The following is a 23200-nucleotide window of genomic DNA, read 5'->3' as shown; positions in this document are numbered from 1 at the left end:
ATTAGGCAAAATGCAAATCTTTAGCTCCTTACAGTTCTTTGTTGTACCGCATACCTTCACAACACCCTACCCCCTGTCTCCTTGCCTCCCCCGCCTTGGCAGGCAGCATGGCTGGTTCCTTTTATGAGGGGAACCGGATCCAAGAAATAAAGGATCGGAGAATATTTTTCTGTTTTTTATTTTTATGGGCGTTTGTAGACGCTCAATGTCTTGAGGACATATATTTCTCGTTAAGCGCTGAATTAAAGTGTTTTATTGTTTATTATTGCTCAACTCATTGGAGCTCCAAATGATCCACCTGAGTAGGACTACCTATGTGGGATTCGAACCTGCGGCTGCAGGCTCCACACCAGTGACGCTAACCATTAATTCGCTGAGCTATCCCACTGGCTAAATGTCAATCAGCCACACATGTACTAATTGTTATAACATTTTAATAAAATGTCAAATTTAAATTAAAAAAATAAAAATAAAAAAATAATATATATATATATATATATATATATATATATATACAAAGGCATGTCGGCGATGTACAAATTACAGTTATTTTATATATATATATATATATATATATATATATATATATATATATATATATATATATATATAATTTGTATTGGAATTATTGGACTGCAATATGATTGGTCTCTTTGCACCTTCCCATAATTTATTTTATTGGTTTGTTCCATTTCCGTTAAAGGATTTTCGCGCTGCAGTCGCCCACGCGTCCCGGCAGCTCGGGAAATCTGTCATTGAGGACCGGACTCTTAACCAGATTCTCTACTACCTGCCCCAACTCTACGAACTCAACCGGGATGTCCTCCGGGAGCTGGAAGAGCGCATGGCCAACTGGTAGGACGCAAGGCTCCCTTATCAAGTCCATGTGTGCCCTGCTTGCAAAAAGTGTTGCGGTTTAATCGTTTTGCTGTCAATTTCCAATACCCAGGCCCGCTACGAGGGCTGTGCCTTCATGGTCAATGGGATAAAGGAAATGGGGATGAGCAAGGACTTCAGAATATACATACGCTTTGATCTCAGAAAACTGCTCCTCTCATTGGCCCACAACTTCTAGGATTCACACAAACCTACAACCTGGTTGGGCGGACCGCTTGAGCTGCCGTCTTGTTAATCCAAAGCCCATTCCTCATCAGTACTCATTTAATAATCACTTGCTCGTTGAATTGTCTCAATTTTAGACATGGAAATAGTATGATCTTGAGTTCAACCCCAAGAGTCTGTGGCAGAGGAAACTTTAAGCAAGCTGCATGATTAAATTCTAGTTGCATCCCGGCCTCTTCTCATCATGATCTGATACAAAGCTCCATCATTTCAATTTACGTGTTCTACAAACATACCTTCTCACTAACACGGGTTTGTTTTTGTCTAATCCAATGTCCATTCTGCATATTGAGAATCTGGTTTGGAGAGTGCCCTGCTGTGAATTCCCCCCCCACCACCCCCACCCCTTGGACAAGACCGTAATCTGAGGTGTTTCCCAGCGTTCCCTTGGGTCTTGATACCCCGAGTCCTAGTGTTGAGCAGGTTTTCAACAGATTGGTTGGATAAGGTTTCTTTATGTGGTTCAGGTAGTTGTACTGTGACTAACTGTACCTTCCCTACGTTCTAGGAGCGACCAGCAGAAAATTGCAGATATCTTTGTGACCAAAGGGCCGTATCTGAAAATGTATTCGACGTACATCCGGGAGTTTGAGAAGAACATCGCCTTGCTGGATGAGCAGTGCCGGCGGAACCCTAGCTTTTCCGCGGTGGTGAAGGCCTTTGAGGTAATGGCTGGATAGTGGCCTTCTCGTGTTCTATGTCGGGGCCTTGAACCTGGGTTTAGAGGTAGAGAGGGTGATAAGATTTGGGTGTGTGTGTGTTTCTGTGTGTCTCGTCCTAGTGGTCTTGGTACGTTTGGATCAAAATGTGTTTCCTTCAGAGCTTGATTTAGTTAGTAATGTAATCTTTTTTTGCTGGATATGATTTGCTGGATAGATTCATAAAGGATCATAATTATCCTTAAAACACAGCATGGATCATTTTGTTTGAGTTGGTATATATGAGGCCTGGTCATATGTAGGTCTTGTAAAAGCTGCCCCCTTAATGCCAGGGTAAGAAATGGGCTGAACAAGAGGGCGAAGCTCCAGTGCTGCTGTGTTGAGCGCCCAGAACAGCCCAGATGTGTAGCAGTGGCGTAACACAAGCTCTGGGGCCCCCCCTGCAAGCCATGCTGAGGGCCCCCCCCGCAACTCTGCAACAAATCACGAGTCGCACCACACTCTGGGCCGCCCTAGATTACCACGCATGCGCAAAACACAAAAATGTGTTCCTTAAGGGGTATGCCACACACTGTACTAGGAGAAAGATATAAATATGTGTTTTAATGCAATGTGGCACACTTTCTGAGAACATTTTACTAAAGAGCCCCAGTGTTTGCTATTGTTGTGTAGGGTAACAGCAATCCAAAACATGTAAATCACCAACAGTGCACATGAACATTAATGCTTTGCTATTACAAATGGCATGCCACAATGAAAACATGTCCAACTGGCTGCACAATGTAGACCAGTGTAGACACGTAATAACATTACAGTAAAGCATGCCAGGCCACATTAAGATATACCTAGACTGGTTGCACCAAAATGTCAGTCGAAGCAATAAGACTCATCAAGAAGAGAGCACACATTCAAGCCTGCGTCTCTGTGTCCTCTAACAACACAGCCAAACTCTTTAAAATCTGCAAGGAACTGGCCAATCCTGTTACGGTTTCTACCTCTCCTGTTCCCTCAACAGGCCCTCTGTACGGCTTTGGCCTCTCGCTTCTCCGCTAAAACTCAGGACATCCTGTCCACTATCTCCTCTTCCTCTCCCTCTTCCTCTCTCTGCCCCCTTTGGCCATCTCTCCCTCTCCTCCTCCTTTCTCCTCTTTCTCTCTAACACCTGACAAGGTTTCTAGACAAGCCCCATCTATGGAAGTGTCGTCGAAACAGGTGCTTGCCTGCTCCTCCAGAACCATTCAGGACCACATTGACACCCTTGATCCAGCCTCGGCTGATTTCTGTAATTCTTTGGCCACTGGAACTTTCCCCTCTCCCAAATTCTTGGAAAAGCTGGCCAACTGCCAGCTTACTCTCCACACTGAATTTGTTGGTTGTCTCCATGACCATCCGTCTGGCTTAAGAGCTGCCAGAGGCATGGAACCTGCTCTCCTGAACACCTGTGAAGTTCTTAATCTAACCTTGATTCCAGTATTCCTTCTGTCCACATCATCCTGGAACCTTTCTCTGCTTTCCACACGGTCAACCACACCATACTGATCAATTGACTCTGTGAGAACCTGGGCATCATGGATGAGGCCCTGAAGTGGCTGACCTCCTTCCTTTTGGACAGCCCCTCCCAGGTCCAACTTTGTCCCTTACACTCCGCCACCTCTCTCTACATGTGGTGTTCTCCAGGGCTCTATCCTCTCAGCCTGGTTTTTCAACCTCTACTCGGCCCCTTTGACCCACCTGATCTCTACCTTCTCCTCTAACTTAGTGTTATGCGGATGACACCCAGCTTTCCTTCAGGCTCCCCTCAGCCTACTCCCCTCTCTCACTCATTCCTGGTGTCATCTTCAACTCCACTCTCTCTTTCGCTCCTCACATCTCGGACGTCGCCAAGAAGTCCCACTACCAGCTGCACCTCCTCAAAGGGACTCTTCCATTTCTCACTTCCCCCCAGAAGCTCACTGTCTCCAGAGCTTTGGTTCTCTCTCTAGGCTGGACTACTGCAACAGCCACTTTCTCAATCTGCCTTCCTCTACTCTCCACCCTCTGCAACTAATCCAGAACAGGACTGCGAGACTTATCCTTGGCCTCAAGCCCAGGGACTGTATCTCTCCAGCCATGAAATCTCTCCACTGGCTCTCGGTGGCTGCAAGGACCAAGTTCAAGACCCTTTTCATTGTCCACAAGGTTTTATGGGGCTGGGATCCGCACTACATCCAACGCTATCTTCCAAAATACCTTCCTTCTAGAGCCCTAAGGGTTATATGCTTCTCCAGGCAGAGATTGGGGGGGGGGGTTAGATCCTTCTCCCGTGCATGTGCCTCCCTCTGAAATGGCCTCCCTGACCCTCCCAAACTTGAGCCGGACCACCTGAAGTTCCGGAAGCAGCTCAAAAAAGTTCCTCTACTCCTCTGCTTTCTCTCTCTCCCTCCCCTGCTGAACTACCTGACCTACCTGTCCGCTGTACCAACTGGTTGCTTGGCTACCCTCTGTCTCACTGAGTCCAGGCTCTTTCTTGATCAGTCACCCTTGCACTGCCTCCAGGCTTATCACGCAGTTAGGGGCTGTAACTGTGACCCTACAGTCCCTTGTTCTCCTTGCACTACCCAGAGCGGCTCTGCCCTGGCGGCACTTACTCAGAGCATTGCTGCCCTGTTTTCCCCTCCCCTCGCCCTTGCACTCCCCGCCCCCTCCCTTTCCCCTTGCACTTTTCATTCTCGCACTTGCACGATCTGAATGACACAAGGCTTAGTAAGATAATTTGCCTTGTCCTCCCTCAGTTTTCCTTGTCTTGCCATGCCTAAAAACACTTGTGTACAGGTGCGTTATATATGACTTATCGTAACATATCATTTTATCACAGATGCCCAGAAAAATACACAGTGTTGCAGTAAGAAACGGCTAGACTGGCAGAACCCAAATGCCAGTCTAGCCAGGTAATTACACTTAACAGGACTGCTTTATCAGAAATGCCCAGTTAAAAGAAGTCATACCAAACTGATGAATGACTAGACTGGCTGCACCAAAATGCCTCTCTAGCCACTAATAGCACATATCATGCCTGCTTAGCATGGACATGGATGACCACTATTATTTATTGCACAACCCCAACCCCCCCCCCACACATCCCTTCTCCCTCCCATCCCCTACCCCAACCTCCAAAATCAGCTCATTGGCCCAGAATTACCTCCACGTCCCTCTTCCTTGTCCCAGTGCTTACGTATGAGGCTCCTTGCCTCACTGGTAAGTACTGGAGGAAGAGTGGGACTAGGAGTAATGAAGATTACAGGTAGCTAGGTCAGGCATTACCTTCATGTACCTCTACCTTTTCCCAGTACTTTGTATGAGGCATAGTGCCTCATACACAAGTACTGCCTCATACACAAGTACTGGGATGAGGAAGAATAGGGCTAGGAGTAATGAAGATTACCAATAAATAATCAAGGCATTAAACACAAGTAGTGGTGCACCACCATTGAGCTGACTGGGCTGCAGCCCTCCCCCCCCCCCCCCACTGAAATTGTGGGCTATGTTGACTTGACCTGGCTGAACTACAGAGCAGTTGCCGGACAGAAAAGGACACAGATGTTAAACTGCACCTGGGTTTTGCTGTTAACAAGGGCCCAGCAATTACTAATGTACAGCATTTCACTGTTAGTACCTGCATTCAAATGCCACATTACTTAAGTAACTGAAATTGTGATGTGGGTTTAGTACTAGCATGCCAGGGGAGTGATTGGAAGGGTAGAGCAGAAACAGGAGACCAGTCATTCTCACAGCAGCCCATAAGTGCTTTCAGACATAAAGGAGAGAGTTAACTGCTTGTAACATTGAAGCTGCACTAGAATAGTCTCATTAAAATGCGTAAAGAAGTTAGATGCCCCCACACAAATAAGTTTGCTCCTCCCCACCACACATGACGTTAGCACCTCTCCCAACATTTGAAAAGTTAGCCCCCCTAAAATGTAGGTTTTGTTGCGCCCCTGAATACAAGCACACACACCATTCACCATATTTACACACGCACACCCAGCCATCCATATATTTAAGAGTGCACCCTTTCACCATACAGGCACACCCAAGCAGCCACTCGTACATTTAATTGTGTATCCTTTCACCGTACGCCACACATGCATACCCAGCCACCCATACATTTGTGTGCACTCTTTCACCATACACTTACACACGGATACGCCATGGGTTGAGGGGAGCCATAATACTTAAAAAATACATTGGGCCTCATTAGGACCCTGGCGGTGACGGTATGAACGGTGCTGGTAAGGCACCGGCACCGTTCATACCGTCCCGCTGCATTACGAGTTCTGTTCGCGGGTTCCCGACAGCCCGCCAGGTCTTATCTGGCGGGCGGTGCGGCACCCGCAAGCATAACTCATAATTGCGCCGGCACTGTTATCAACGGTGCCGGCGCAACCATGCGTCCCACCCCCATTCTGCCCTATTGGGCAGAATGAGGATCGGGAGCCTGGCAATACCGCCACCCGGGAATGGGCAATTATCGGGCCATTCATCTCGTAATGGGCCGGTATTGCCCAATCGCAGGAGGCAGTGGCGGTAGCAAGCATGGCGGTAGCCGTGCCTGCCATACAGGCACCGCTACTGCCATGCTCGTAATGAAGCCCATTGTTTCTTTTTGAAGTCACTCTGACTTCCTAAAGAAATTATTTCCGTTAAGACCTGAACCATAACGGAAATAATGTCTTTATGAAGGCAGAGTGACATTTTTTATTTTTGAAGCCATAGGGTTCCCCCATCCCATGACATGGAGGCCTCCAGCCTAGGGTCTTCATGTCATGGGGTGGTACTCAAGGTGCTTCAGAACACGGAAGATTGACTGCAGAAACAGCTAAAGCCTCACATACTGTTACCAGCTGTCCAACTTGGTATATGTCTTGCATTTTGTAGACATGTTATTGTTGGGGTGAGTTTTGCAACTAAGGAAAAGTCCAACTTCCATTACACGCTGACACGTTTTTTAAAAAGATTTTAAATTTTTTTTTTTTTTATCTGAATCACTATCAGACGTTTAAAATGTGTGAATTTGAGGGCATTCTTACGTTCCCATAATGCTTTTTGCTTTTATGCAAATTGACAGGCTTGGTTTCTATGAATAGATACTGGGTAGCGTGACCTGGCCTGTGGCCATGCCCCTCGACCCGGCCCTCCCCGCCACCCTCCCCAATACACCCCCAAAGAGGGAGCGGTTTACCAGAGTAATTGCTTTCTGTTTCCAGCACTGCTCAGTGCAATACGATACATTTTGTGAGGCTCTGGGTCCCATCTTATATTCACACCCAGTCACTAAACGAATATTAAACATAGCTTACCATGTCCATGCATGGCCGACAGCATTTGCACGGTTCTCTATGGAATTTGAAGGTTTTCACTGGTGCAAAATACAGGCGGTATTCAATGGGTATCGAGCATGACTGCCCACATGAAATCTCAATGGGGGCAGAGGTTCGTGAAGTTCTGTTGCACAGAGCGGTTGTGGGAGGCGAGAGCAGTCTTTTTGCGTCACTCTCCCCATCCAAGAGCGCCAAGAAACACGCAGGTGGCAACAGTGCGCGGTATCAGAACCTTTAACATAACATTCCTACCACAAAGCGCATTGAGGCCATACTAATGGGGAAAGAGCACTATATAAATAACCGAATACAATATGATAGGTTATTTATAACACGCTTAATACACAGAGGTGTCTCAGGGCGGACCCAGGGATTGAACCTGTGGTGCTCTGTGTCGTCTTGCTTCCAAGGCGTTTCCCTGAGCTATCCTTCCTAGACAATACAATAACATGCAACCAGCACCGAAATTGCATGGTTGATGATCTGGATCCTCCTCCTCCTCCTCCTCCTCCTCCTCACTAAAAAGACTACTAGTGAGTTGAAACCATAACAATTGCAACTTTATCCATCGTATAACGAGCATTGTCCAATCCAATAGTTTTTACTCTCCGGTAGGCATTGCATAATGAACCTTTGCACATGCTCGTGCAGTCGCAGTGTGTGCCCACCCACCCGTGCTCACACACTCTCATATTACACCCTCGCACTGCACCGACTCCCATAAGCTTCGCGCAGCCTTACACAGCACATAGGTCCACACACTGTGTGCAAACACAAGCACACACTTCCTATCATAATTCACTACACACACATGGCCACACTGCATCAACCCTCACAATGCACACCCACCTCCACACGCATGCTCACGCTGCACAGTCACCCACACGTGTGCAGCGCGAGTGCCAGGGTCATCTCTGCCGAAAATACAGTGGGTGAATACCAGGTGGTCCGTCTATGGATTATATGGTCTCATTGGGTAAAGCCAACGAGCATATTCTTTTAAAGACCATGTAACCGAAGTAACATTAAAACGGAAAGGGCTTTTAGGTTCCTATGTGACGTAGATCCAGGTCTGAAAGGGAAATGGCAAACGATATCTTTTTTTTACTGAGCAATTAACCGTTGCTGAAGACTCGAATGCAAGTGGTGGAGTGACTTTGTTGAGTTTACCCTATTGAAAGATGCACTGTTGCTGGAAAAATCCTTGCAGTCCGAGACCCATGTTGGGGGAAAGTTCTAATAACCAGTGGGTTGAATAACCACCACCCCGACCATTCCAAGCTATTATATAGCACCCACAATGAACTCTTCCAAGTCCTCCTTGTTCCGCTTGAGTGCCCACTTCCGTATTTTTTGGGATAGCTTGGACAGACTTGGAGTATGTGCTCTTCACTGCTTGTTTATGTAGAACATGGCAGGTGGTGCTGTCTGTGAGGACTTGCACTGTTTGACCTGTAAGATGTTTCAGAAAGGCTTGAAGAGCCTTGAGGACTGCAAAATGTTCCAGGACGTTGATGTGCCTTTAGGCTGTAGCACATGTCCACTGGCCGTGGGCTGAAGGAAGTGAGCCCCCTATCCAGTGAGTGAGGCATCTGTAGTTAGGATCGCTTGTGCTGGTGGAACGCTGAAGGGTTTTTCTTTTAGCAGGTGTCCTTGGACCACCAACGGAGAGCCTGTACAAGGGTTAGCAAAACAATCACTAGATCGTCCCACTGACCGCATGCCTCAGACCATTGTTTCACTAACTATTCCTGCATTGGGCGCATGCGCAGGTGAGCGTATGGAACCAAGTGAAAGCATGAGGCCATCGTCCCGAGCAAGCGCATTGCTTTGCGTAGTTATCTGGTGACCGGCCTTGTAGTGAGGTACTTGCAACAGCATGTTTTGCACTCTCTCGTTTGATGGCAAAGCCAGCTCCTCTTGTTTTTAGAATTTTATTTGGATGGGGATGAGACCCTATTTCTTTTCATTGATGGACAATCCCAAATTGAAAGAAGGTCTATTGTCTTTTGTGTATTTTGTTTGCCAATTCGACAAGATTCAAGGGTGTACGGGTATTGCTTCTCTGTGCAGGTGCGCTGCCACTACTGCGAGCACCTTTGTGAATACTCTTGGCACTGAGGCGATGCCGAAGGGGGAGTACTTTGAACTGGTAGTCAACTCCCGCTTTCTTGAACCGCAGATATTTCCTGTGCGCAGAGGGCACTGAAATATGAAAGTATGCATCTTTCATATCCAATGATCCCATGTTGCCCCCCCCTTTTAAGAGGGGGATTACCTCTTGTATTGTGGTTATGCAAAATAATTGGGGCTTGACATATTTGGTCACCGGGCGCAGATCTAGAACTGGGCGCATGGAAAGGTCTTTCTTTGGCACAAGGAAGTACGTTGAATAAAATACCCTTGTTTACCTGTTTTGCTGGGATGATCTCTATGGCTCCCTTTTCTTGTCTTTACTACTTCTAATAGTATGCGCCGCTCTTCTGGTGTCATCTTTCTGTGTCTTGGCGGGCGGTTGGGTGGCTTTTGTACAGTTCGGTGCAATAGCCGCCTCCCACAGTGGACAACAAACACTTGTCTGACATTATACCCTCCCATGCGTGGGTGAAGTGTGAAATTCGCCCTCCCCCTGCAGTGGCATGGGAGGGGACCTGCAGCGGTGCGTCATTGTTTGGGAGGGGTGGAGCCTCTCCCAGGTGAGGTTCAGCCTCTTCCTCTAGATCTTTTGTTTCCTCTTTGAAAGCTAGAAGAGAAAGATTCTTCTTGTGATGGGCACCATGTTGAAGACTGTCCGCCCTGAGTGTAACCGGAAGAACGTTGAGAACCCTGACCCCGAAACCTTCTGGAGTTTGATGAGCCCCGCTGTACGTGGGGCTTGTTTTGTTAACCGACCAAGGGATTTAAGAGTCATACTCCTCCTTTGCGCTCTGGAGGGCTTCTTCAACAAACTTACCATAAAGTACATTAGGCTCAACTGGAATGCGGGTGGCCTGAGTCTCTATCTTAAAACCAAACTATCTGAGCCAGGCGTGGCTCTTGCTGACTGTGCCTTCCGCGATGATGCGGCCTGCATTGTCTGCTGCATCGAGATTATTCTTGAGGATGCAGTTTGATACCTGCTTGCCCTCTGCGATAGTGCTCAACAATTTCAATTTTAGGGGTTCTGGAACCGCTTCAACCTGGTGTTCCAAGTCATCTCACTTGTTGCAGCCATAACTAGCTAGGAGTATAGTGTTAAAGATTCTAGCTTGATATGTCGCTGAGGAGAAAACTTTCATTCCGAAAGTGTAGATGTACTTGCTTTCTTTGTCCGGCGTGACTTCAGCCAATGCCAGGGGAGTGCCAGCCCTATTTCTGGTAGTGGTGAGGACTAGTGAATCAGGTTTTAGCTGACCCCTAATATACAGGGGGTCTGTGGGCGCTGGCCTGAATAGTTTCTTGATTCTGGGGTTAACCGCCCTTGTTGAGGTTGGGTGCAAGTAGGGTGGGCTGTATACGTCTTTGTACAGACTGTAACAGTGGGATACACTGGGTGGCGGCCTTCCTGTCTCCCAGGATGTCCTCACAAAGTCCTTGTCTACTTGTGCCTCTTGGGTGTCGATACCAAAGTGTTGGGCAGCCTTCAGTAGCAGTTCATTGCATTGTAGATGTCATTGTCGTCGTCGTATTGGTCCTGACTGTATAGGTCCCCTTGAGAGCCGGGGTCTTGTGACCCTGAGAGATCCACATCACACATGTCCTGAGAGGGGTCTTGGTAGGTGGAGGCCGGGGGACAGAAGTGCTAGGCTGTGGCTCAAGACAAGCTATTGTGGTAGGGGATTGATGTCTTGCAGCCCCTGGCTGAGAGGCATCTCTAAGGGACGTTAGTTCTTCTGGATGCTTGTCTATTAAGTCAACAAAGCATGACCTCCTCTTCAAAATTCTTTAAAATTGTTCAGGGGTACAGTCGCATGAAGGTGGGAAGCCTGACAAGGTAGGGGCGGCTTGGGAGGGTGCCTGGCACTTGTGATGCGCAGCCCCTGAGAGTTGATCTACAGGGGAGGAAGAATCCATAACCTGAATGCTTTTGGAGAACTAAGGCGTCAAGGATTTTTACTTTTTCTGTGACTTTGTTTTTAACAGGGATGTGCTTTTTAATTAGTTCATGCATTTTTGGCATATGTTTACGGGACGCTGATGCGCCTTTCGCTGCCTGTTTTTCGGCACGCAAAAGGAGGGTCTTTTTGTGCGCGGTGTCCGAACTGACTTCGGGTTTCGGAGGCCTGTCGTGAGGTGAATGTGTAAGCCATGGCCCAGAGGACAAACTATCTAGAGGCTTTTTCCATGGACCCCGCATGGGCCTTGACGATTGCATCCAATGTCGGCCGTGGGCTATGTGCTTAATGTTCTTGGACGTGTGTGCGCGCTATGGCTGCTGGGAGTCGTCTCTGTCACAGAGCCGCCAGCCTGCTTATTGGAGTTGGGGGGACGGGGGGCTGGTCGCCTTAGGCGTCACTAAGGACACTGATACTGCCCGTGCTGGAGTCCTCCATCACGTTGATGGAGGCTTCGACCTGCATTGCGTGGACGGCCCAGCCCTTGGTGTGACGGAAAGGTTTGCAGGACTTGAAAAGCTTTTCACAGTGATCCCTAGGGAGACCGTAATTGCACACTCGGTTCATATATTTCCATGGGAATCTTCTATGGCAGTTCGGAAAAAACGTAAAAGGTGTTTTCTCGATTAAATGGAAAGAGTAGTAGGCGAGGAAAAGGGAAACAGGAAGGCAGAACATGCATTTTCTAAAAAGTCAGTAAGAAAAACCTCCTCCCTCTCTCCCTACTGTAAGGGCTGAAGCCCGAAGAGGCCTGTGAAGGCAGCGTCTGGTCGCCAATAGTGTCAAGTAGTCGACAAAGGAGTTGTCCATCGAAGGCAGTTGAGCAGTTGGATGACGCTGCAGTGAAAGGGGACAATAAAGAAAGGGAATTCTACGAATAAACTTTTAACTAGTGAAAGGCATCAGCTTGGAAGGAACTCCGCAACTTGCGACCGACCATGATGGCGAAAAACAATCTGAGGGACTTTGACGCGTGAAGGACCATGGGTACAGCACACATCACACTAGGGATAGTATTATTAATGCGCCCTGTCGACTTCAGTTTTCGACTTTCGAAAACAAATCTTGTAATACTCTGCGACTACCACTAGATGTCGGGCTATACAGAGCATATGATATAAGCAGATTCACAAGCCTCATAAATATATGGTTGGGGAGAGGGTGTGTCTGTGGCAGGTATCTGCAACATACAGCACTCCAGATGTATTTTGGACTACAACTACCATGAACCCTCAGCACAGACTATGCTGGCTATAACTGAAGGGATTTGTAGTTCAAAACCTGCAGAGCCAAAGGCTGCTGGCCCTGGATCTATTGAGATTCTGTAACATACTCTAAAATGTGAACAAGGGGCATGGGCGTCCTCATAAAAGCACTGGTTTCTAAACGTCTGAAAAACGTGGGAAAGAAGACGTTTATTGGGTCTTACACCATCGGGTGGGGGACCGATCAATATCGATTGTAAATTTCATCTTATGATCAATCATAGAAAAGGAGTTGAAACTTTGGAGGGGTCCTGTGGACTGGGGACATCCCATCCCCAAGAAATGTGGTAGGAGCATGCATTTCATTGTAGGTTTTATTTTCTCACAATAAAGCCGGCACCTGAACTTAAAAACATTGAAAGTAACATAAGCTTTCAGATGGAGGAGGTAGTGGCGGGTAGGTACCTTAGCAGAGCATCTATACTTCTTGCTGCAGCTTGTTAACACCCCCACCCTGGGGTTGACTTACTTGGGAGGTTGTTTAGTGGGTGAGGTCTCCAGGGTTGACTTTGGTAGTAGTTCCCTGGGTGCGGTCTCCTGGGTTGACTTGGGAGGTAGTTCCCTGGGTGAGGTCCCCTGGGTTGACTTGGGAGGTCTTTTCCTGGGAGAGCTCCCCCTGGTTGACTTGGGAGGTCTTTTGGTTGCCGTCCCCTGGGTTGACTTGAAAGGTCTTTCTCTGGGTGAGGTCTTCTGGATTGACGTGGGTGGTATTTCCCTAGTTGACGTGAGAGGTCTTTCTCTGGTTGACGTGGGAGGTCTTTCCCTGGTTGACTGGGAAGTCTTTCCCTGGTTGACTTGGGAGGTCTTTTGGTTGCAGTCCTCTGGGTTGACTTGGGAGGTGTTTCCCTGGGAGAGGTCCCCTGGGTTGACTTGGTTGACTCTTTTCTCCCTGTAGTTTCCTTGAAATTGGGAGCATTGGTGCCTTTCAGAACTCTGTTTGAGAAAGTACTGTCTACAGTAAGGTCATAGGGTTTTGTTTTTAAGGGGGGGTTGTATATAGGGGAAGGGGGGGTTGTATATAGGGGAGGGTGGTTGCTCTGTGTCTGGAGTTGATTGGCTTTGACTTTCAATGGTTGCCTTTCAGATGAACCCTCGTTGTGCCAATCTGGCACTGAAGCACTACCTGCTGAAACCGGTCCAGCGGATTCCCCAGTACAGACTGCTCTTGACAGGTACCACACACTTGTTACGACCCCAAGTCATTGAGTGTTAAACTTTGTGTACGTCCTTGACAAATGGCGCTGAGTCATACATACAACACAAAATAACGTATTGGCGTAACAGTTCACACACGTTTTTACAAAGTGGCTTCAGAACATGACCTGTAAACACATACATTGCTGCTCTCTCCAATTTCGTTTATTCCTACATGTCTCCCAGGAAGTCTTCCTTTTCCTCTCAAGCCATGGGATTAGATGGCTTATCTTTCTTCTGTCTTTGTGACCTCATAGGGGCAGGTGTGTCTTCTCTTCCCTGTTGGCAGATTCTTGCGTCTGGCTGTGGTATCTGGTCATTGCATCAAATGCAATACCATTGAATGCCTTACCATTGAAAAAATTGCATCGAAAAAAATCATTGAATGCATTTTTTTAAAGGTAAAGGGGTTAGTTTCATTATAATGGGTTTTAAAGGTAAAAAAATTGGGGTTGGGAGGACCCCCCCATTAAAATAAAAAATTATTTAAAAAATGCATTCGATGCATTTTTTTAGATGGAATGTTATGTCGATGGTAGGAATTCGATGCAATGACTATAAACCGTCTCAGCTAGTCCTTGTTTTCAGTTTGTGGTCACTCCGACTATGTTGTGGTATCTGATATTTGTATAGTACCCAACTGCCATTTTCTTGGCCTCCAAGTGCTTCAGATTGTCTGGCAGTTTGGCACTCTGTACTCTGAGCGTATATGAGAACTGTGCATTGCATTGTGTGGCACTCTACGTTTCTAAATGCATAAAAATGACAAGTTTGGGCATAGATGACTGATATAATGTATATTCTAAACTTGACTATGTTAACAGCCTGTTGGCTGGCACTTCAAAGTCCAACTTGGGCATACTCCAAGTTGCCCAAAATAATGCCATTCGAGCTGTGTGTTGCCTCTCTACAAGGAATCGCATCACTGAGGCACGTATATATCCCTTCATTGGCTACCCGTTAAACATCGTGTTACCTATAAGGTTCTGCCTCTTACCCACAAGTGCCTCACTGATAAAGTGCTGGTTTCTCTCAAGGATAGGATCAAGCGTTCCTGTACTTCCCGCTCACTTGTTCGAGCGATTCGAACAGACTCGAGCTACCTAGATATAATCTGACTCGCTTTGTGGTACCAGTGTTGACTCCATTGCTCATCGCCTGTGAAACCACTTTGTTCCGAAATACTTTCCTTTAAGAGATCTCTTAAAACGTTTCTTTTTAATTCTAATGATTAGATTGCTCCTATTGTGAAAAATACAGAATGGAATGGGTGAGGACAGGAAAAAGCAATGGGGAGACTGAAGCTGTCAATCACCCACACAGCCTATAACGTTATCCATGCGAAAACCGTGCAATCCAACAGGCACGTGTGCTTGCATGGCGAAGCAGGGCTGTCTTGGAAGTCTTCTTTGACCCATATGTTCCTACTCTTTTTAAAATTCATCCAGTGGGTAGTACTTTGTCACACTTTGGCACCCCCTGGTAACTGCTGCAGGTGGCACAATTGTATGTTGGTCCACCTCTCTGCCTGCCATTCCTTGCAAAAGAACAAAATGGCCGCCTTCCCAGAATTAAATGTTCTGTGCCCAAGGTTTGTGCCCATTGCCCCTGGTGGTGCCCCAGGGATTCCGGCTCTTTTCCTGCCTGGTTTGTTTCCATTTCCGGAATGTTGGCTGATGGCGCTCTACCGGGTGGACTGAACTCACGGGGAGATCTTGCACCGCACGTGTAGAGATGGGTAAAGTGCTGGTTGCAGGAGCTGCTCCGCATGTTATCCTTTCAAAGAGAATGAAATGGGAGCCGAGTCCAGCGGGCAAAGGTCCATTGCAGCGTTTGCCCCAAGAAAGCGGGGGAAGGATTGTGCGACGCCGGGAGGGTGTCGGGCGGGGGAAATGCTTACTTTGCATTGGCTTGGCTGCCTACATCTACTATCGCTTTATAGACCTGTAGCGAGGGCCGTACCGGGCGTTATGGGCCCTGAAGACCGATTTAAAGGCCCGCGCATACCAAGAGCCTTTAACGACGTATGACGTACCATAATGCTGGTACGGCCTGAACTGCAGGTTTATAAAGCCCTTTAGTATTTAATTAAACTAGAAAAAATGACAAATTCATTTTTATTGGGAAAAGGGCTAGAGGGTGGAAAATGGAGTGTTGTGAAGACAAAAATCTATTTTAGGTTCTGTGTCCTATCGGTAAACGCAGTGTTGGAGTGGAAGGTGGAAGCTGCGATCCTACCGGCGTTCATCTGGTTGTGACGTTTTTATAGGCTAGTGGGAAGTAATTGGCATTAGGTGGAGTGGAGTATCCAATTGCAGGTGTGAGTAGTTCTTTTTTGTTTTGATCAGGCAGCTAATTAGTATTGGGGAGTGGAGTTTTTAAATGGGAAAAGTAAATGCACGTGTCAGTAATTACTTGTTGTTTTAATCAGGCCGAGGAATGCAGGGGTAAAGGTGGAATTCTGAAAATCAAATATAACATGTATTTATACACAAATATAAACGAGTGTTTCAATGACATTTAGTAAATGGGCACTGTTGGGATTAAAGGTTTTGTAAGGTGTATTGACCTGTGTTAATGGAGCTTTTCTTTCTGCTCGTTGCAGTATTTCTTCCCCGTGTGATGTTTGCCATAAGGTAGCTTTCCTTCCGATCGCTTCCGGGAGGGGGCGGGGATGAAGGCCACGCTAGGTATGCACGCAGAGCAAGGCAACAATTTAAATCTTGCCGGTGCAGGTGCAAAATGGGACACGAGCAGATTAGGGAAGCAGCAGCAATGACTTTACGGGCTATAACGGGTGGCAGAGATATGCAGCAATGCATGTTTCCGGGCTATATTCAATCTGCAGGCTATACCAGCTCGTATAGCCTGCAGATTAACCAATCAGGTTTGTGGAAACACCACTAGGGTGTCATAATACAACATTCAGCCTTTGCGAGAGGGACACCTGGCCGACAGAAGCTGCCTGAAAGGAGTAGAGGCGGCTCCAGACACGGCGGCAGCGCTGGGCGAGCCCACTTTATGACCCAGTGAATCTGACGCTGCCTCCTTCTCGCCACAGGATCCTTACTGCAAATGGGGGTTTCCCATACACCCGGCTCGTAAGGCATTGGTAGACCAACACTTCAGCCGACCAATTGTCATGGTTATTGATGTGTGTCGAGGCCACAGTGTAAGTGTGGAGAGGGCAGGGGGGTGCGAGGAGGCTATTACTAGAGGCAAGGTCCCCTCTCCTATAACTTCTTCATTGCTCTACTGTTCCTTCCTGCCCTCTTGTCCTTACTTGCCTCACCCCTGCTTTCTCTTTTCCTATCCCAGGTTCCTTCCTTCCCAGTCTCCTGCTCCTTCCTTCCTGCCTCCCTAGAGTTCTCCTGCTCTTGGATCTCAAGACTGGTCCCCACTGCAGCTGATGGATTCCCTAGGGTTCTTCTGCTCTTGGATCTCAAGACTGGTCCCCACTGAAGCTGATGGATTCTCCTGGGTTCGTCTGCTCTTTGATCTCAAGACTGGTCCTGCTAAAGCTGATGGATTCCCTAAAGTTCTCTTGCTCTCAGATCTTGTAACTGCTTCTGCTGAAGCTGATGGATTCCCTAGGGTTCTTCTGCTATTGGATCTCATGATTGGTCCCGCTGAAGCAGATGGATTCTCAAGGGTTCTTCTGCTCTTGGATCCCTTATCTGGTCTCTATTGCAATTGATGGATTCCCTAGAGCTCCCCTGCTCTTGGATCTCATGACTGGTCCCCACTGCAGCTGATGGATTCCCTAGGGTTCATTTGCTCTTGGATCCCGTGACTGATCCCTGCAGCAGCTGATGGATTCCTTAGGGTTCTTCTGCTCTTAAACCTCATGCCTGTTCCCCACTAATGGCCGTAATGACCCGACAGTTCACCACCAACTAGGAGCCCACTGCTGGCTTCTTTTGGTCCCTGGCTGCGATTCACAAACTTTGTTGTCAGAACGTTGAGATGATCCACTTGGCTTAGTGGGGTTGTTGGCTTGACTTAGACCACCTTCTTCTTCAGGGATTTCCATTGTGCTTTCCATCAAGACTTGGAAGCGTGTGCCTCCTTCTCCAACATCCAACTCAACTGTACCGTGTCTGAAATGCAGCCGCTGGTACCATCGCACTGTCACCAACCGAGGCCTGCTACCTTTGAGTCTCCGGTTCTATGGACTAGCCAGCACTCCTATGAGCCTTCGCCAGCATAGTCAATGGTAAGGAATAAGGGGGGTGGGTAATATTCCAAAAAATCTGGAGATCCACTGGTTGCAGACCCAAACATGTGGCACCAACGCTGCACGCACTGCACAGCCTTCAAGTGGAAAAAAAATGTAGAATTGTCAAATCCTGCTGCATGTGCCACAGATCTCTTCTTGGCTTGCAGCACCCGTTTCAGACTAGTATGTTATTGACTGTACACTTGCCCTCGGTTCCTCCAGGACTGCGGTCTCCTCCACCTGTTGAAAGACAGACCTACGGGTGGCTGGACGTTTTGGAAGTGCCTCCATGGCAGTTTGTGGCTAACCACGAACCACACCACAGTTCTGGCACCCTTCCCTTTCTCTTCCAGTGCTCAGCAGTAGGAAGCCACCCGAGCAGTGACCGCGTGCCCTACAAATTAAGGTACCATAACATAACCTTCCAAAAGAATGTCAGCGCAGTTTGATACCCTCATCTCATTATTATAGCAATCAATCAAAACATTTTCTGAGCCAATCGCATGGGGGAGCTCGTGGAGGCCGCCTTGGCCAACGACCGAGTTAGGTACACAAATGTTATGTTAAGAAAACGTGTATAGCGCACGGTCACCCGAAGGTATCATGGCACAATTCACAGCGTTATGTATTAAAGGCCTGCAGCCTTCATGTAATGGCAGTGCTCCACCATGTGCACTTCTATTTCCAGTCTAACAACAAAGTAAACATGTTTCCATTCTGTCCACCTTCTTCAGGTCATGGATACAGACCGTTCCCATTTAACCCGGGAAAGCAGGGTTGCAGTCGAAGGCACCCATCACCCTCTCTCGTTCCCGTGGGGCCGGATTTTCTAGCGTGCATTGGCCCCCGTTAATAACCTTCTGTTGCGTCGTCCATGTTGGCGCTTCGCCGAGCGCTGTCTCTGCTCTGGGAATGGGTTGTCGTACATGAAAGCTGGCGCTTCTGCACTGCCCTGATGTTCTCCAGATGTGCGCTCGTTCCCAGATGTGTCCTATCGGAGCTCTGCACTCGAGGCATGGTTCCGCCACATGCCAGGCGCAGTAGGGGGTTGGTATAGGGTGACCAGATTTAAAAAGTAAAAAACCGGGACAGGGCCACTAACCTAAAAGTAGGACTAACTCTTGAAAATGGCTGTCAAGGCAACACACTTCAGTAGTGTTGGGAGCTGAAGGGGGTTTAAGTGTTACTGTTCAAAGAAACACATATTATAATTAATTTATCACAAACTAACACTATCTTAATTTGTAAAATGCAGCTTTTCATGTCTGAGATTGTGGATTCCTGCCTGCCAGCCATAAAAACCTACTACAAAAAACCAGGCCCCTGCAGTTTCCAATGGGAACATAATCTTGAGAAAGGGGGGCAGAGCACCAAATACCGGGATATTCCCGGGAAAACCAGGATGTCTGGTCACCCTAGGTTGGTACCACATGGACCGGGCACGGGGTTCTTCACATTCTGAGTCACGGTTGCTATGTTGATACTGCGCTAAATACCGACTGGACAAACTAAGCGCTTTGCGGGATCGGCGGGGTCTGGAAACGTTTTCTTGGAGGCTCTTCGGGATGCGGATGCAGGTGCGAGAAAAATCGTTCAGCTCCGCAAGGTTTGGTGAAGCATGGGTCTGGGCTTTGCCAATGCAGATCCAATTGGGGGATCCTTCCGGCGCCTGCTTCGGCCCCCCTCGAGCAAGCTCTCGGAAGCACCTTAAGAAAGCAACTCTCGGGATGTATGGGTCTGGAGTTGGGGGCGAGAGGGGGTTGGTTTTTGATTCTATGGCACAGGTTGCTCCAGATACTGTACAGTCTAGCACCTAGAGTTTTTGCCAATGGCAGTAGTGGGCACTATGAATCCCTTAACAAACTAAGTGCCATTTAGGAAAAGACTGCCTGCGGGGTACTCTCTGGGTTCACGAATGCACTCAGACATTGCACACTTGTCTACTATCTGTAGCTAGACGCTGAAAGCTTGGGGGCTAGAAGGACGTGTTGCAGGCAAGGGATGGTCTATCCTTATGCAGCAGCAGTTACGCCAACCAGAACCGTTTAACCACCAGGCATTTGCCAGTCAGGTTGCCTTTAAATACATTGCCTACTCCCAAAAGCAAAGGTCTCGCTCATCGAGCATGTGTATTGCACTGTTTTTGCCTGGCGCAGAGCAGAGGCCATGGACTGGATGGTCACTGATGCTGCCTGCACAAGCTGCAATCTGCCGGCCCTTCCAGAATCAGGTTTAGGGGGAGGGGGGAGTGCAGCATATAACTGGCATGGTTCTGCAGACAGGCACGATTTCAGTTCCTATAAAAGGGCCTGGGCCTGCAATGTATCTGCAGACAGGCAGGACCTCCCTTCTTCATCTGGATGCCTGTGCTTGTTCTTCATCTGGATGCCGCAGCCAACATCCTGACAGAATTAGGCTTCACTCAGAAAGTGAACACGGCCACCCATACCAAAGGTAGAACTCTCGACTGGATTGCAAGTCACAATTGCAACCTATCCTTCACAGCCACCTCCCCCCAAATATGGACGGACCATCACCTAATCTCCTTTACTCTCAATACGAAAAGACCCGCTGCTGCACTCATACCTGCTCCCGCCATTCCCATCTTAACCAGAAACAAGAAAAATCCTACAGCTGACAACATCCTGCCTAATCTCAACTCCCTACCCGACCACACAGACCCAGGCCTACTAGTGGAAGACTACAATAAAACTATGAATACCGCCCTCCACTAAAACTTAGGAACAGCAAACCTAAAAAGCATCTTAACTCTTGGTTTACACCCCACCTAAAAAACCTAAGATTACAGAAAAGAAAATGTGAAACGGCATGGAAGCTACATCCCACTTCAGAAAATAAAACCAATCTAATAAGTATCTCTACGCAATACAAAAAGGATATCATCACGGCCAAACAAGAAACTTATAACAGGATTACACAAGCCAACTCTAGCATGAAGGAGCTCTGCTCGACCCTAAAAGAACTGGAAACCCTTATTGCAGTACAGGATGACTCTGTTAAAGACAAAACGTGGTGTACCAACATCCAGCTGGCACCAACTAACTAACTAACAAAGTGGCCAATCTCCAAAACCAAAAGCTCTAAAGAAGGCCTCACTCTCAGCACAAATTCAAACTCCCCTGAACAAAACACCGAAGCCTAAACCCAAAGAACACTCTCAATTTAACTTCTCCAAGGTCTCAGTTATTGAAGTAGAGAAAACGATTCTTGCGCTTAAGCCACCCAATTGCAAAGGTGACCAATGCCCAGCACAACTGATCAAGGACGCTGCTAGAGACCTAGCACCCTTCATCACCAAACTTATCAACACCTCCTTCTCTACTGGCACTATCCCGCGTAATCTAAAGGAATCTTGGGTACTCCCACTTCTGAAAAAACAAACACTGGACCCTAACATGCCCATCACCACGGTGCCATTTCTACAAAAATCTTAGACAAGGTAGCATACACCCAAATTCAAAACTTCCTTGAGGCGAACCTACTCCTGGGCGCTCGCCAATCTGTTTTTCCGGCCACAACACGGCACAGAGACCGACCTTATCGATTTAAAGGCCCAAATAGATGCACTAAGAGACGAGGGAAAACTAGCACTTCTCCTACTAGACCTATCGGCTGCCTTTGATCTGGTGGACCACAGAGTCCTATGCAGTCACCTGGACTCAGGGGCCCACTTCTTAAAGGAAGCTATAGTCTGGATACAGTCCTTCCTTAGTGACAGGACTGAGGGTCTTCTCCCCATCGGCCGCAGCAGACATGATACCTATTACCTGTGGAGTGCCCCAGGGATCATGCGTTTCGCCAAAACTCTACAACATCTTCACCAAGCCACTCTTTGACGATCTGGACAATCTGAGTATCACCTACACCAACTATGCAGACAATACCCAGATTCTCCTACCACTTACTGGGGATTATGAAGAAGATCTGGCGAAGGTGAACACATTCTATAGCATCGTTCAGGCATGGATGGCCAACTATGGCCTGTGTCTGAACGATGACAAAACAGAGCTCATTATCCTGGGCACCGCAGCTCGTATCTCAAAACTTAGCCATAATTACTGGCCATTCATCATTGATGGGAACACTATCAAGGTCGCCAGAGAAGTAAAAACCTTAGGTTTTTACCTAGACTCAACCTTATCCCTTACCAAACAGGTAAACTCACTGGCCTCTTCTACGGCCTACACATGTAAATTAATACGAGCCGGGAAACAATTCCTGTCAGTTCACAGCCGCCTAATCCTATCAAGAGACCTCATACTATCAAACTTGATTATTGTAATGCTCTCTACATAGGGGCAAACAAACCATCAATAGAATTCAGGTTCTCCAAAATAATGCTCTCAGGGCCACCCTAAGCTTCCCTAGAAGAGTACACATCTCTGAAATAAGAAGGAAACACAAATGGCTCTCCACCCAAGAAAGAATTAATCTCAAATCGGCTTCCCTCATCCACAAATGCCTAAACAACAAACCCCCCCGCTATCTAACGGAACGATTTATCGGAAAAAATTCCATCAGACCCCTAAGAACAGCAAACCCTAATTGTCTTCAGTGCCAAGATTTAAACTGTCAACCATTGGAGGATCCAGTTTCCCAGTTAGGGCAACACAATTGTGGAACTCCCTACCACACACACTTGGATCCGACCAAACATTTATCAAATTCAGAAAGAACCCTATCAAATGGCTCATAGAGAAGGATATGTAAACCCACACTACTCTCTTGCACTAACCTACCTTCATGTAATGTATTTGTATTTGATTTAGATCTGCCAATATGTAAATTCTGTTAATCATGACATGTTGTCCACAATGTGAAGTCGAGGAAACTGTTTTTACCTTGTTCTGTAACATCTATAACTAAGCTGTAAGCTCTCTCTTCACTTGTGCCCCGATACCTCTGGGTCCGGCGCGCACAATAAACGAACACCCTCACAGGCTGTGCTCCTTCCCCTGGATGCCTGGGCTTGTTGTACCTCTGCAGGCAGGTCTTCAGCTCTCCTTCCTGTGGATGCCTGTGCTTGCTGTACCTCTGCAGGCAGATCTTCGGGTCTCCTTCCTCTGGATGCCTGTGCTTGCTGTACCTCTACAGGCAGGTCTTCCGGTCTCCTTCCTCTGGATGCCTGTGCTTGCTGTACCTCTGCAGGCAGATCTTCGGGTCTCCTTCCTCTGGATGCCTGTGCTTGCTGTACCGCTGCAGGCAATTTCTTCGGGTCTCCTTCCTCTGGATGCCTGTGCTTGCTGTACCTATGCAGGCAGTTTCTTCG

General features: G+C 47.6%; 1 protein-coding gene across 2 annotated transcripts in view; it reads left to right on the top strand.

The window, feature by feature from the left end:
• The window catches only part of FGD6 (FYVE, RhoGEF and PH domain containing 6), a 316035-nt gene that overhangs the window by 205569 nt on the left and 87266 nt on the right, over positions 1 to 23200 (top strand). For both annotated transcript variants that reach the window (XM_069629811.1, XM_069629812.1), the window contains exons 6-8: positions 704 to 855; positions 1631 to 1787; positions 13582 to 13669. In XM_069629811.1, coding sequence (XP_069485912.1) covers positions 704 to 855; positions 1631 to 1787; positions 13582 to 13669 — 397 coding nt within the window. The remainder of the gene's footprint in view (positions 1 to 703; positions 856 to 1630; positions 1788 to 13581; positions 13670 to 23200) is intronic.

Source organism: Ambystoma mexicanum, chromosome 12, assembly GCF_040938575.1.
Source record: "Ambystoma mexicanum isolate Mex_15411 chromosome 12, UKY_AmexF1_1, whole genome shotgun sequence".
In the NCBI taxonomy this organism is placed as follows: Eukaryota; Metazoa; Chordata; class Amphibia; order Caudata; family Ambystomatidae; genus Ambystoma; species Ambystoma mexicanum.
The sequence above is the reverse complement of the archived record's forward strand: the minus strand, read 5'-3'. Positions and strand labels throughout refer to the sequence as shown.